The sequence below is a fragment of the Cucurbita pepo genome, chromosome LG04 (genome assembly GCF_002806865.2).
Source record: "Cucurbita pepo subsp. pepo cultivar mu-cu-16 chromosome LG04, ASM280686v2, whole genome shotgun sequence".
Taxonomy (NCBI): domain Eukaryota; kingdom Viridiplantae; phylum Streptophyta; class Magnoliopsida; order Cucurbitales; family Cucurbitaceae; genus Cucurbita; species Cucurbita pepo.
This window is the reverse complement of record NC_036641.1, coordinates 10,999-26,272: the sequence shown is the minus strand read 5'-3', so window position 1 is coordinate 26,272 and position 15,274 is coordinate 10,999. Positions and strand designations below refer to the sequence as shown.

The following is a 15,274-nucleotide window of genomic DNA, read 5'->3' as shown; positions in this document are numbered from 1 at the left end:
AATTACTTAGAAACTTTTTTTATTCATTTATTATCAACTTGAGTATAATTTAATTAGTTAAACTATTATAACAGTATCGGATATACATAAATATCTATAATATAATGTATTACTACATATTTTTTAATTATATGTATATATAACCCAGGTGAAACATAAGTCGGGGCAGGGTTAGATCTATGAAAAGAAAACGTAAACGTTGGACCAATCCTCATACAACAAATACAATCCTTACGACTTTATTAGAGGTTATTTCTTCCTCGTTTGTCTCTTTCTCGTTGTATCACAGGGTGCATTTGCACATCAACGAGAAATATGACAAGAATTAGAACACAGTTTCAAAATTTAAAATTTTGTTATTATAGTTTGACCATAAAAAAGGAACAGTAGGTACAACCAGTTGTGAACAGCAACCATCTCATTATAAAAATATAATAAGTTTTATCGATAGTCATTCGTTCATCTTAAAAGTATCTACTAAATTCGTCGAATTGTTCCAAAGAATCAAAACGGCCAATTATTAATGGAATTTCTTGTCGAAGGCTTAAAAAAAGCATCTTAAGCTAAACTCGTGCAGACGAATAACCAAGTTACAATAAATAGAGAAGGTACAGTTACGTTATAAATGACCGAATAATAACTTGTATGATTCGATAACAGGACGGACAATTATTATAATAGTGGGTAGGTGGTGAAGATAATGATGTATGAATTTAGTGTTTCCACAAAGACAATATGTCTAATCAATGTTCATCATTTCCACTCTCTCATCGACCAAACAACTCATTCCCATGTGATGTGATTATCTTTTTTTTTTAAGGCAATTCTACACTTATTTTTACGCTAAATTACTTATTCCGATCTTTAAAAATATTAAAAAAAAATTGTAACGGATAAGTTTTGAATGAGAAACGAACGTTGCAGTTTTGTTAATACCCTTGAGATTAATTATGGTCGATAGACGTAATTTTGAATGGAAAAAATTATAGTGGATTATTTGATGATATTGTTAATTGTTTTATTCATTGAATTTGTCTCTAAGATGTCCCATTCTAGTCGGTTTCCACTAAACAATCTTGAGTTGATTGGTTTTGGTGATAGTGATTGGGCCATACGTCTACTTTACCCACGGCTTCGATGTTATAGGAACACGCCTCGAACGGAGAGGAGATTCCACGTTTAGACGGGAAATGAGAGAGGGAGTGATGATGTGATATGAACTAAGAGACATCAATCATACAATATAATGAATATGTGAAGAAAACATTGTCAAAATTATCAAAAAGATGTTTCAATTCATGCCTAAATTAGTCTAAATTGTAACCCACCCGAAATTTATAACAATCAAACTTCATTCTTGTTCAATGTAGCATGAATTGAAATGTATTTTGATAATTTTGACAACCTTTTCTTTACATCTTCATAGAAGTATATTGTATGATCGATGTCTTTTGGTTCATATCATGATAGGTGTGTATTAAAAAAATAAATTAAGTATATTGTATGATTGATGTCTTTTGGTTCGTAATAGTAGTATTTAAACTAAAAAAAAATTATATGGTAGATTTTTTTAATTATCAAAATCCATGCTTGTAATATTCAATTTTAAATTTTTAGAAATTAGGTCAGTGAAATATATTATTTTTAAAATATATTATATTATATATATGTGTTTGTTTATGAAATATATTGATTTATTAGGAATTTTTTTTTACAATTTTTTAATAAAGACTATATTATCATATTATTAAAGGGTTTTATCCAAAATTATATATTAAAACTAATTTTTTTTAAGAGAAGGGTAAAGTTAAAAAATATTTTTTTATTAATTAGCCCTTTGAAAATAAAATAAGAAACAAAATTAAGCTCAGATATAAAACCTAACATTATGAAGAGAGTCAATATCAGTGCAAAGAACAATTTGTGAAACGATTAAATGAAGTAAAGCAAGTGATTGATTACACGGATTAACAGATCAAAATTTTTCAACTCCAATGTTCTAGAACTGAACTGTACAAAAGGAAAACAAGAACATGTTTGATGATTATGATTCTTCATCATTGGCTAAACTATGATCATTGAGTGTAATATCAATGGGTGAATCACGCTTGGGCGCAGCATCGTTTGTCTGTCTAGCGGAGATTATCCGATCGAGTGTTTCGTCGGGAACCGAGATTCCTGTGGTTTCCAGATCTGCTACGATGGCAATGGCTGCATCTAGTTCCCCAAGATCAAGACACAGGGTAATAATCTCATCATATAATGGGCTGCAATACAGAGACGTCCCAAGAGTTAAAAACACACATATATATTGCTATTACAGTGATTAGAAGTTTCAGGTTAAGCAAAAATGCATTCACAATTATCTTCCCATTTGAGTATATACTCTCGAGAGAAGGTCGAACGTTCGAAACCCCCGCTCGAAATCTAAAAATCTAAAGGAAAAAGAATTTACAATGGAAGAATGATTATCTGTGTTCTAATTTAATGATAAGAAATATATATACATTCCACACAACCCAAATCAACATGGACCGTTGAGGTAGAATATGAATCAACTAGAGAGATGTTCGTGATGTTTGTAACCTTGACGCCTATCGTGATGATAAACAGCTCACGGAAAGACAAAGTTTTATACTTACCTACAGTTAGGCGTTGTCTATTGGAGACAAACTAGGAAAGTTTTAGAGAATGAGAGACAAAAGTGAAAATGACATAAAATTACTTATCCAGCTTTTGCACAATACCAAATTCCTAGTTCAAACGCGGAGTTTCTTTCTTTAATTCCCTTGTTCTTTTTAAGGTTTAAGAGCTTGATAAATCAAGAAAAATAAGCGTACCTCCCAAATACATAGCCAAGACTATGAGTTGTCTGCAAGATCTTAAAAAAGGCAGACGGAAGAGGAGCCTTGATGGCAGCTCGCAAGATCATGGCACAGTCGCCAATTGTTGGTATCCCACCCAATTCAATCACCTGTAAAGTGGAAGATTGAATGAAAGATTAGACAGAAACAAATTTAAAGATTTCTAATGCTACTGTTGAAGTCAAGAGGTCAATACAGACAATTTCTATGGTAATGATTTCCCATATGAAATTTTGGAAACGGCAAATTCACCAACATTCAGCAACCAATTGTTCTCCTATGCTATGAATTTCATGCAGAAAGAAATCGACTAATTTCACCTAATTTACTCAAATGCGGATGGTAAGTTGAGAGAGAGAGAGAGAGAGAGAGAGAGAGAGAGAGAGAGAGAGAGAGAGAGAGTACAGATAATGAAGACATTCCCAATGCAAAGTAAGAAAAACAAGCGAAAAAGGTAGAGAGAAATTGCCTTGTGCATAATTTTAATGGCCAACTCCACTTCCCATTCCTGTGACCACCTCCTGGGAGGTCTGTTCTTAAGTTCTCTCTCCCAAGTCCAACCCCAAACATCAGCTATTGTGTACATGTCAGATTCATCAAAGACTTTCCTCTTTCGCAACTCTCCAAATGCCTCGAATAAATCTTCAGGAAACCAGTCTTCATCACGATCGTCCTGCATCCACATATTAAAGTAGGAAGACGTAAGCATACCTCAAATTGTTTTAATTTAATGGGTAAAGGGTTTAATGCAAACATAAGTTTCCATCACTAAGAAGCTGATTTTGAAGATTTAGTTCCCAAAATTGTAAAGCAGTTGGCACATCATTATCCTCCTAAAATTTCATTTCCATAATCTATTTCTCCTTACCTTAGTAAATAGGCCTTTGAATATACATGTTTAGATGAACTCAGTTAACTAATACGAGGATATTTCAGCATTGAGAATAGACGTTCAAAAAAGTTGGGCTGTTGACATTTATGAAGTGCGCGATTGTTTTTTAGATTGGTCTTTTCATGCTTGTTTGAGTTCAGAATTTGTGGAATTTTTCCACATTTTTAGTTCACTATATTCGTTGGTATTCTTTTGTAGTTTTTTCATTCCATCAATGAAAAAATATGTTTCCTTTTAAGGAAACTAGAAGTTGACATCTCATACCTCAACTGATGCTCGAGAACGTCTTCTCCTTGACTTTTTGGATGTTGTTGAGGTTTGGTCAATGTCTTTCAACAATTGGACACCTATCATTTGAGGAGGCTTCTTAGCTTCAACTTCCTTCTTAATAACTCTTTCACCATCTTGATTCTCGGTTGGTTCAACCTCCTCTTCCTCCTCGGCTTCTTCTTCATCAATCTCCTTTGCAACGTCTTCTACAATGTCAACATCATCCAAAGAATCAAGAGGTTCTGACTGATCATCTTCAGAAGGTTTAACATTATTACTGTCCAAGCCTTCTCCAAGAAAACGGCGTTTCCAGAACTCTGTGTTTCCTTCGTGTAGCTTTATTCGTGAAATTAGTTCATCCAGCTCTTCATCAACCTGAAGATAAAGGTACTTATTTGTTAATAAAAATTTTAGTGGCTCTTAATAATGTATCTTTAAAATGAATATCAAAGGACTAGTTAAACCTCCTCTTCCTCCTCCTCCACTGGAGGAACCCAAAGGGGCCGACCACGAGACCGATTTATTCTCCTTGCTTTTTGAACACGCTGGTAAAGAACATTTCTAGTTCCATCAATCGGTAAACCTTGTGCTTCCAATTCTTCTTTTAATTCTGATACAAGCATCTTACTTGCAGCCTTTGGCTTTAAAATATTTGGATCAGGACCCTTTATAATTTTCTTCAATCTCTCCTCGACTCTAAGATAATCAGCTTCAGATGCATCCCCAAGGGCTGCAAGTCCTTCATTCTGCAAGGTTTTCAAAATCTTTCGGTGGTACATCTTCCAATCTTCTAGACATCGTTGCTTAAAGGATGTTTCCATAGGATTTGAATAGATGAATCCATCTGCATCAGGATCTAGAGGAGTTTTTCCTCTTCGAGGCACCCATCTCTTGCGTTCTCCAGTGAGTCCACCCTCTTCAATGTATCTGATTCACATGCAGAGCTAGTTATCATCAACTTAAACAAATAGGATTCAAACAAAATGCAACATTAAACTATGAAATTGTTTCATGCCCAAATATTTGTCGTTTGGATTGGCAATTTCATATCCATGCAAACGACAAAAGCTTGTAACCCAAGAGAATCATCCACAAATAGAAAGCAACTTGAGTCATTTCATCGAAAATAATTTAACTCAACGTTTTAACTTAAGTCCAATATTAAATCCCATAACATTTGCTTTTACCTGATAAATAAAGTCAGGAAATGTAAAACTCAAAAGAGAAGGCACAGTGATTTCAAGATACTGGCAGCTCAGAATCAATCTTTAATAAATGAAACAAGTTCAACCAAATTAATAAAAGATTGTAAGGTAAAACCTTACGAAGAGAAAGATATCTACTTTTGGTATTCTTCAGCCCTTTCGAGAGTGCTGCTAAAGAACCATGTTTTCTTGCTAAATTCCAATGCATGCATACTTCCCGCCTGAGGTAGAAACCTAGAAACCTACTTGTGCTGGAATAATATTATGATATTGATTTGATTTTTGTTGGATTGGAGTCCATTTCCATAACTATTTCTAGACCCTTTTAGCTGGGCTTGTTTTTTTGTATATACTTGTTTTCTTTCTTTTTTCTCAATGGAAATTTGGTTTGTTACAAAGACAAAAAAAAAAGGGACTTGTTGCTGATATACTGTTGTTACTTGATCTTGTTTCAATCCACCATGTTTTCATGTTTTACATAAGGCCGTTGCCGGCACTTATGTCATATGTCCCATTCTACCACAAGCGTAATCCAGATATGGTTGTTTGTGTACAACTAGATGAGGTCTTAAGTTCTTAGGCTTTCCAGTCTCATCCTAGTATTATTCGAAGTTCTGAACTATACAAGGATCCAGGAGGTACTGATGCTATGTGAGAACTAATTATTAACTATTATTAAAGTTCCAGATCTTCATCTTGAGAAGAAGCTGGCTTTCTAGGATAACCAATGATATACCCCTATTATTGAAGTGGACAGTAAGAAGCAGATGAGGACTGAGTCTACCTATAGTAGTTTGTGTGATTGTGAAGAGTGAACCCTATTACCACTATTAGTAAAAAGGATAAATTGAGAAAGTATTTAAGGAGTTTTGTTTATTGAGTGGGCACTCTCTTGGGTTAGGAAGCTAAGAATTCAGAAGAGAAAGGGAGCCCCCAAATTCTCTCTTATTCGTTTACAACTTCGCATCTTTAGGAATAAGCCACCGAAGAATCCTATTTTTAAGTAGCAGAATGGAGTGGGACATGTTTCCGGAAGCACAAGCAACATCCAAATCCCAATCTTGAGGTCACACAAAAGTGAAAAAGAACATAAGACATGTAACCGGATGACAAAATAAGATAAAGAAAGAGTCAAATAGAAAGAAAAGACATGTAAGACAATGAAGAAAAAAGGTTCAAACAAATAAGTAAACAGAGAATCATCGTCCAGCAGACCAGGGTGCATTCTCAAGTGGAATTTCTTCCTCCAACACTGAAGGCCATTGCCAAAATCAGGCATGAGACTATTGTTTTAGATATTGCTTTTGGAGTGATGACTAATACCCATGATTTTTTACCCTTTTCCAGAATTAAGAAAATTAATAAACTAATCGTCCAATAAATTTATCAAGATGGTACTGAAAAGAGTACATAAGAGAAGAGACAGAGCCAGAGTTGCGGGAGATTACTCTACAATATTATATACACCTTGCAATGTAGTCTATCTCGAATCCATGTTCAGCTTCTTCCTGTAAAGGTTCAATCCATGAGCTCACAAGTGATCGATACTTTCTGCTCAAGATCATGGCTCTCGAAGGAATCTGTTGGTTGTCTCTAGCCATAGCTTCTAATGCTTCTAAGAGCTCTACAACCCTACCTGCACAAAAGAGGGACACCATTTCAGAAATTTTCTAATGGATATGGGAGTTTATAAGAAAGGATTCTGATTAGAACATTTAACAACCGAAATAGCTGATCAATCAGCAGCTAGTTGTGATAAACACCCAAAACCAAGGAGTATTTTAACTAAAAGAAGACGATTCAAATGAAGTGAATTGGATAACCACTCTGTTTATTATCTTAAAATAATGTCATTATCTTATTGATTGCCAAGTCCAGAGGCTATTAATTAAATACTAGCAAGTGTAAGCAGACGAGCTGAAACTGAAAGCGCTGTAAGCAGTCAAACAGAAACAAGATAAGCAACTTCCTGTAATGATGCAAAAAGATTAGGCTTCCTCAATAATACCTCCACATATGCTTCATTAATACTAATCAAGAAAATCAGCATTTACTCACCATCAATTGATTCGTTGACACGACTATGAAGAGAAAAAAAATTCTTCACTTCTGATAATACATGCCCAATGAAATTACAAGCCATGTACACGATATCTACAAATTGATAGTCCTTTTATGAATAAAATAGGGGGTGTTCATTTTATTTGGTTAGAAGTTCCATGACTATGAATTTACCTTTTGCAAATAAAACATTGAGTGACTCCTCGGGTTGAATTTTAATTGGGAGTTGATTTTAGACTGTACAATATTTGGCATGTCAAACGAGTTATTTAATAATATGAATATACTTCTTTTTTACTTTTTCGTTTTAATGCTCGTGAATGTTCCAACAAGCTTCCATGCACCTAGACTAAACTCACAAGGCAACCTCTTGACCTAATTAAATCATAAATAAGTGTGCCAGTAAAATCCATCGAAGTTCCTCTTCCTGCTCCAAAATCATAATGGCAAGAAAATTAAGAAATTCTTATTACCATTAACAATGATGAATTGTAAAATACCTTCTCTACATAAAGCTCGAAGGTATAAGGAAAGTGGATCACCAAAATTTCCTTCATTATGCAAAGCTTTTGTTCCACCTGGAAAAGTTCTTAGCCCACGAAAATGCCTGATGGCTTCTCGTATAACACAATACTTGGTAAAACACTCTACCAAGAGCCTGAAAAAATACATGATTTTATTATGCACCAATATAAAATACTATAAAAGAAAGAACGTAGAGAGAAATAATAAAAGAGTAGAAGCCTAAAAGACTTTATCTGCTATCCAGGTAGAAAAGCAACTTTTATTACATAATTCTTAAAAGAGAAGTTCCACCGTTAACCATTTCATCAGTAAATGAGACTCGTCAACACTTTGGGTTGCTTCCCGATACATTCTTCTTGTGTTGTTCCCATAATGGTGTATCCTTTGTAGACACCAATCTGAGGATTTGTATCATTTATTGTGGAGTTGCCCATTTGTTCAGCCTCTTTGGGCCCGTTGGTTGGTTTTAATTTATGTTTGGTTTGGAATGGGGACTGCTTTGCGGTGATTGAGGAGGTTCTCCTAGGGCTGCCTTTTTGTGAGAAGAGCAATGTTTTGTGGCTAGCAAGTTTCTTTGCGGTGTTGTGGGGATTTGTCTTGAGAGGAATAACATAATCTTTAGAGAGCTTGAAAGGCTTGGAAGTTGGTGACGTTTAATGCCTCTTTGTGGGTATCGATTACTAGGTCTTTTTGTAATTATGATATTGGTTTCATTTTGTCAGATTGAAGTTCATTTGTGTAGTTTTTGGTACTTTCTTTCGTGTGACTTGGTTTTTTCTATGCCTTTGTACTTTCTTTCATCATTCTTAATGAAAGTACAGTTTCTAACCAAAAATAATAATAAGAAAATACATCTATCACTTCAAACAAAGCAATGGGAGAATAATTTCTTTAATTTCCTGATTAACTAAGGTTCAACTTACGCATAGGTTCTCATGTTAGGCTGTAGACGCTTGTGGTCTTCAACCATCATGCCAAGTAACTCAGCAACATCTTGCACCCTACTCAAAACAATGAAACGATTAGTAGTAAAATAGTAAGAATTACAAGCATCTACATAAACAAGAGAATAAAAACGATACAAGCTTCTGAACAAAAGTAGACATATAACCACAACACAAGTTTTTTTCACTTCCACAGAATAAAAAGTATATCATCTGTCATATAAAATGGTAAAAACAAGGCAGAAAAGACATCACCGAGTATAAGTGAAACTTCTATTCTAAAGTTTTCCCCTGCATTTGGAATCAAGAAGGTTCAAGGTATAATTTTATAATTCATGATTTGAAAATAATGATCTTTTATCTTGTTTGGAATGAGAAAGATTTGGAAGGAACGTGAATAAAATATGTTGTCAGACAAGAAAGACTTGAAATGAAATTATCTAAAATATTTTGTTTCGATGTTCCTTGGAAAGGAAAAGAAAATAAAGCATAACCTTTCAATCCTGTTTTATAGATTAAAAAAGGTTAAAATATGAAAACATTCAATCATAAGTTTCTTCAAATTTGTTATGAAATCCAACAATACCCAACCATTTTAGTTTGGCGTAGGATTTTAAATCATTCTGTTTCAAGAGATAACAAGCATACGAATTCCTTGAAACTCCTTCAGATTTACAATCACGCCAAAATCCTGAGGAAAGAGAGCGTTGGTAAAAAAAAATTGTCACGTCCAAAAGGATGCTTTTTTGGCTAAAAGAACTGCTTTAATCAAGAAAAATAAATAACAGTAAAAAATGACTACACAAAAACATAGGCTGAAACTAAACGGAAGAGCGTACAGAAATAAATTATAAGAGATCCAATAGCATGTGATCAGAAACAAGGAAAAATCTTGAAAAGCTTTGTAACATGGGTCAACAAGATGTATTAAAATGCACTGAGTTCCAAACGTCCACTCATGAAATGGAGGAAATAAGACTAATTTGTTACCACAATAAAGGAAGAAAACACCAGCCCAAAAGAAATAACCATCACCTCAAAGTGGATGCAACATAACAAGAAATTTATGAGCAAGACCATACCTATCATTCATTTTTTTAACAAAGAACATACCTATCATAAGATTCAGCTCTTGTATATGCTTGGATCACCCAATTATATGTCTCAGTGTCGGGCTTCATGTAATCTGTCATATGATTTAGTTGAAAAGTATCAAACTTCAACCATGGAGAATATGAGCAGAGCTCAGTTACAAACTGCACATAAAGCAAAACCAGCTGAAAGTTGGTCCAGACCATATTTATCGAATGATTCATTCTTCTTGTAATATACCAAAAATATTATTACAAGTTAAATAAACCAAAACAAATGGTGATTATTGAAATACTCGAGGACCATTAACACGAGTTGTTCAGTTGAGTTGAGTTTTTTTTTTCCCCCCACTCTTAATTTGAGTCTTGAGCATATCAAGACATTGTGGATGGATGAAAATCAGCTACAAAATCAAACATAAAAAAGCTCTAGCTCTGCATATCTTTTTTAAAGAAAACAAAAATTTCAATGATTGAAGAAAAATTACAAAGAGTCACTAAAACTTACGAAGGAAGAAGTCCAGCCCAGAATCCATAAAATATAAGGTAACCAAAAACCTAGACTAAAGACCAGAAGAGAACAATGCCACCCAAAACTTGAAGATAACAATAGGAGTAGGTCATCACACCGTAGATTGCCCAGAATCCATAATATATATTTACTAGGAAAGATAGATTGCCTATGCATTTTTGAGAATATCAAACAAAACACATGAGCACAGAAAAGATAGTGCAAACCTTCTCCATATTCCATGTTCTCAAATGTTGAGAAAGCAATTTCAGGTATTCCACAAGTAGCCTAAACAAGTAAATAAACCATATTAGTTTGATCTCTCCAACTGCTTCAAGCACAAATGGACGATACTTGTATACTTCATAACTTAATAGCATTGAGGAAATAAATATTATTCATTAAATAGCCATTGCACACATATATACAAGTTTACAAATCCTCCAATGGTGTAAAGTCCTCTAAGGAAGCAAGAGGCANTTTTTTTTTTTTTTTTTTTTTTTTTTTTTTTTTTTATAACAAGGAACAACTTCTCATTGATATAATAAAAATGAAAAAGTGTTCAAGGGATACAACATCTCATTGGGTGTGGTTATACTCTAAATTGTTGGTTCAAGCACTTCCACTAGTTCGACGTCAGTTGGGTGTTCTCCAATCTTTTTAAGTATAATTTTATGCAGCTGATTATTGGTCCTTTGATGAGTTAGAAGGCTTCTCTTCTATGATAAATGCGATGGAGGCCATCTACTTGGAAATTTGGATGAACGAAATCAAAGAAATTTCAAAGATAAGCATTTATCATGGGTTGGTTTTGATTCTGCTCGTCTAAAGGCTTATTCTTGGTGCACTCTTTCCAAGTTTTTCGTGGATTTTTCATTATACATTAACTCGAAATGGCATGCTTTTATTTATCCTATGTAATTGTTTTTATTTTCTTTTCTTTTCACTCCCTTGTGGAGTTTGTATTATTTTAGCATTAGTCTATTTTCATTTCTTCATTGAAAAGTTTGATTTATTGTTAAAAGAAGTATACAATGCATCCATGAACAATTTGTAGATCTATATGTTAGAAACCCCCATTAACCGGGATTTCTCATCATATAGACTAAATCATTACAAATTTTAAGAAGAATTACTAAATTATTATATACAAATTTTAAACTACAATGACTACTTGTTACATATAAAAGAACTTTCATATGCTAAAGCTTATAGGCTAAATAGCTACAATTTTTTTTATTAGAAGATAACTACAAATTTTAAACTGCATCTACATTGTTACATACTAAGTTCAGAACTTAGATATTACTTCAATAAAAGTATATGGACCAAATATAGATATCCAAAAGAGAATGGGTATAAGGTTCAATTTCAAGGTCTCGATTCGAGAAAATCTATTCATAGTTTATCACAAAATTGATCTTTCAACATTTAGTAAAGACTTCGGAGAAACATTCAAAATTTTATACTTTGCAGCCTTCCGAGATGCTTAACAAACACAAATTGACTTGTGCACTAGCAACTTGACAACTGTGAAAGTTAAATGTGCTATAACAGCTTATGAAGCTAGTAGCCTATACATACAGATACCAAAACTAATCCAATAATTCCATCAAATAATAAATTCCCCACTTCTTATAGTGTCCCCCCTCCGCACACAAGTGGAGAGGAAAGAAGGAAGAGGGGTAGAAAAAAAATATAGAGTTAAAAAGAAGAAAAAAAAAATCATCATCCTTATGTTATGCAAACCACAAAGTCCAAGAGAGCAAAGTAACAAATTTGACGGTTAAAAATTCTTACTGCCGGACACCTACCAATGGAAGCTTAATCAGTAAAGTCTAGAAGAACGAACATATAGATATATACACTCACTATCAGAACCATTATTATAAGGGTCACTTTTTACTTTTTTAAATTCAAAACAGAATCCTTAATTAACTATGCCTGTACGAGATCAACTACGCATTCCTAAAAAATTGTACAAAATTATCCAATACTAAGATACATCACCTGGACACTGAGAAGGCAATTGAAATGAAAGGTTGTTGCCATTCGCCCAGCAGCCTCCATTTCATATGAAATCTCCAAGGCATTTGAATGGTCCCCAGCTTTACAGTCTTCCTCAATTAGAAGATCGTAAATCTTGTCTGTGGCTCTGAGGCCCCCTTTGGCACCCTTTAAGAACACTTTATTGGCGTCTTCTAAATATTTGTTCTTTACGAGTTCCTCTAGTCAAAATAACTCAAGCAACTAAAACAAACTATAAACATAACTAAAATATGTACGTTTTAAGCATCATTGTCAGGAAGTTCAAGAGATTACCAATAAGAATGAGCCAAGCTTGGCGAATGTCATAGTTCAATTTCTCCATGGCTGCAAGGATTTCTAAGCCTCTAGTAGCAAGACCCTTGTTACCAAATAACCGAACTAATGCAACAAACGTTTCGTGAACGGGACGAAGTCCAGTACTTAATTCCTTTCTCAGAGATTGCATCTACATTCAACATAACCATAAAATTTAGAAAAAGAAAAATACATATCTGAAAACAAAATTTACAATGGAACCGAAATAAGGTTTATTTTGTCAGGGGAAAAATTGTATTCCACTCCTTCCACCTAAATACATACATGTCTACACGAAAAAGGGGGACAAATCATGGATACACCTGATCAAATTAAATACAGTCTATGTTATACGTTTTCCCGTCTTCTGTTTACCAAGTGAAAAATGCGAAGGTTACATTATATGAGAAAACTTCAACCTCGAATTACGATACCGATTAGATAAGTTTTTGGAACGGGAAAGACAAACCAAGGGTTAAAGTTCCTTTACTTCAAAATATCCGATAATGGAAAAGAAAGAGAGAAAGCTTTTGGTTTCTCACCGCTCCCTCAGCATCAGCATTGAGAACATGTGAAACAACCAAGCCATGGAAGGAGCGAGGACCAGGGCTCAATCCAGCGGCAACCATATCATAAATGACATCAGAAACGCCAAGTGGATCGTGGTTTCTAGCGCGGTCCATGAGTTCCTCCATGAAAGTGAAGCGAAGGGACTTCTCAAGCACAGTAGAATCATCGTCCTTTTGTTGCAATTGTTGCTGCCGCGACTGCCGCTTCTTTCTACCCCGCTTCTCAGTAGAGAGAACTGAGCGGATGGGGGGGAGGAGGAGGCCATTGTGGAGGGAAAAGGAATGGTGTTTGTGAGGAAGGGTGAGAAGGCAGGAGTGAGAGAGCAGGAATTTGGACATTAATGGCTGCGGGAATTTGGATAAGAAACAGAGCCTCCGCGAAGAGAAGAAAGAAGCCGGGCGCTGGGGGAGAGACGATAATGAACTGCTCCAGCTATCGTGGTACTGTAAAAATAAATATCTTCAACGGATAATTTTAAATAATTTTAAATATATTTTAAATATATTTTAATTTTTTAAGGGACAAAATATATATATATATATATATATATATATATACACAAAAGGGCTTCAGCTCCAGAGGTGAATGTCTTGGTGGTGGAAGATATTATTTCTTGAAACTGCTAGAAATTTTCTTACTTGTTCAATTTCTAATGAATCAAAATAACCATTCGTTCCGGTATAAATAGTCATTATTTGTTCTCCTACCGTGAGAGGGGCTGATTGGGATTGTTTGAGCAACTCACGTAATCGTTGACCTCTTGCCAATTGATTTTGAGTAGCTTTATCGAGATAGCGAATTGTGCAAAGGCTTCTAATTCAACAATTTGAGCCTATTCCAATTTTGATTTGCGGGCTATTTGTTTCATGGCTTTAATTTGAGCTACAGATCCTACTCGAGACGTAGATACCCACGTTAATAGCAAGTCTGATTCTAGCATTGAATAGATCCCCCATATAAGAATATTTGTCCATCCCTAATGGAAATTATATTAATAGTAATATGAGATGAAACATCTCTGGATTGAGTCTCAACCATTTGTAAAATAGTCGTACTTCCTTCGCCTGAACTTGATTTAGCGGCTCTTTCTAAAAGGCGTGAATGCAAATAATATATATATTATTTACTATTTCAACGAGAACTATTAATATTTTGTTTAAAAAATACGTTTGATTTTTCATAAATTTCACTAATACCCTTAAAAAAAAATTTAAAAAATGCAAATTTTTTAAAAATTAAAAAAAAAAAATACTCGTAGCATTAGTGTTACGTTTCAAAATTTCTCTTTAACTTTTAAACATAATATTAAAAAATTTGGAGATAATTTATGAGGTGTCAGAGAGACGTTTTTCATCTATATATTAACAGTAAAATTTTATGTATATATTTTAAACATAGCAGTAACAGTAACCATAGTTTTAAACTTCAAAATGTTTTATTAAAAGTACTAACGGTTATATAAAAAAACTAACTATAAAGCAAACGTGTTTTTTAGACTTTGTTGAAATTTTAAAGATATTTTTTATACAAATTACAAAGTTTACAGTATTCTCGTTAATTTATAATTTTTTAAATTGATTAAATATGCGTCTTATTATTTTTAACTGTAATCTTGCGACGGATAAATATAAATCCTTAATTACAAGGGTGAGTTTATTTCGTATCTTAACGTGAGAGACGAAGATTTGGGAGGAGTCGAGGGTGTGAACGAAGAATATAGCTCCGATCTTTGATCCCGTTTAGCTATTATCTCTCGAGTTAAATGAACATTTTTAGGTTTAACAAACCGACATAGATCGAGAGGAGTTTAAAAATTATAAAGAAAAGAAAGAAAAATAATTATATAATAGATTTACTTAATTATTTAATTGGATTTAGATGGGTATAATTTTGTGACGTATAAACATTTAATTATAAGGTAATAAAAAGGAGAAGAAAAATAATTTAATCGAAGAGTTAATTTCGACTTAAAATAGCGTTTTTTTTTTTTTTTTTTTT

The 15,274-nt window shown here is 33.7% G+C and overlaps 1 protein-coding gene across 2 annotated transcripts; it reads right to left on the bottom strand.

Moving 5' to 3' along the window:
- Positions 1–1,904: 1,904 nt before the first annotated feature.
- On the bottom strand, positions 1,905–13,710 carry LOC111793400. Of its 2 annotated transcripts, XM_023675251.1 has the most exons (13): positions 13,249–13,710; positions 12,686–12,857; positions 12,374–12,591; positions 10,591–10,651; positions 9,875–9,947; positions 8,741–8,818; positions 7,793–7,950; positions 6,699–6,867; positions 4,491–4,953; positions 4,021–4,401; positions 3,334–3,537; positions 2,841–2,974; positions 1,905–2,267 (listed from the first exon to the last, which is right to left on the bottom strand). In XM_023675251.1, the coding sequence occupies exons 1-13, from the start codon at positions 13,612–13,614 to the stop codon at positions 2,045–2,047; spliced, it is 2,700 nt and encodes an 899-aa protein (XP_023531019.1). In that variant the 5' UTR covers positions 13,615–13,710; the 3' UTR covers positions 1,905–2,044. The 2 variants fall into 2 exon arrangements, with proteins under 2 accessions (XP_023531019.1, XP_023531020.1); XM_023675252.1 differs by lacking the exon at positions 13,249–13,710 and having other exon boundaries at positions 12,374–12,589; positions 12,686–12,850.
- Between the last annotated feature and the right edge of the window lie 1,564 nt (positions 13,711–15,274).

Coding starts and splice junctions, on each gene's coding strand:
- LOC111793400 (XM_023675251.1), bottom strand. CDS start 13,614: ATGTCCAAATTCCTGCTCTCTCACTCCTGCCTTCTCACCCTTCCTCAC. Junction 6,868..7,792: donor TCGAGCTTTATGTAGAGAAG/GTATTTTACAAT, acceptor TCTTTTGTGCAG/GTAGGGTTGTAGAGCTCTTA. Junction 2,975..3,333: donor CCATTAAAATTATGCACAAG/GCAATTTCTCTC, acceptor TCCACTTTACAG/GTGATTGAATTGGGTGGGAT.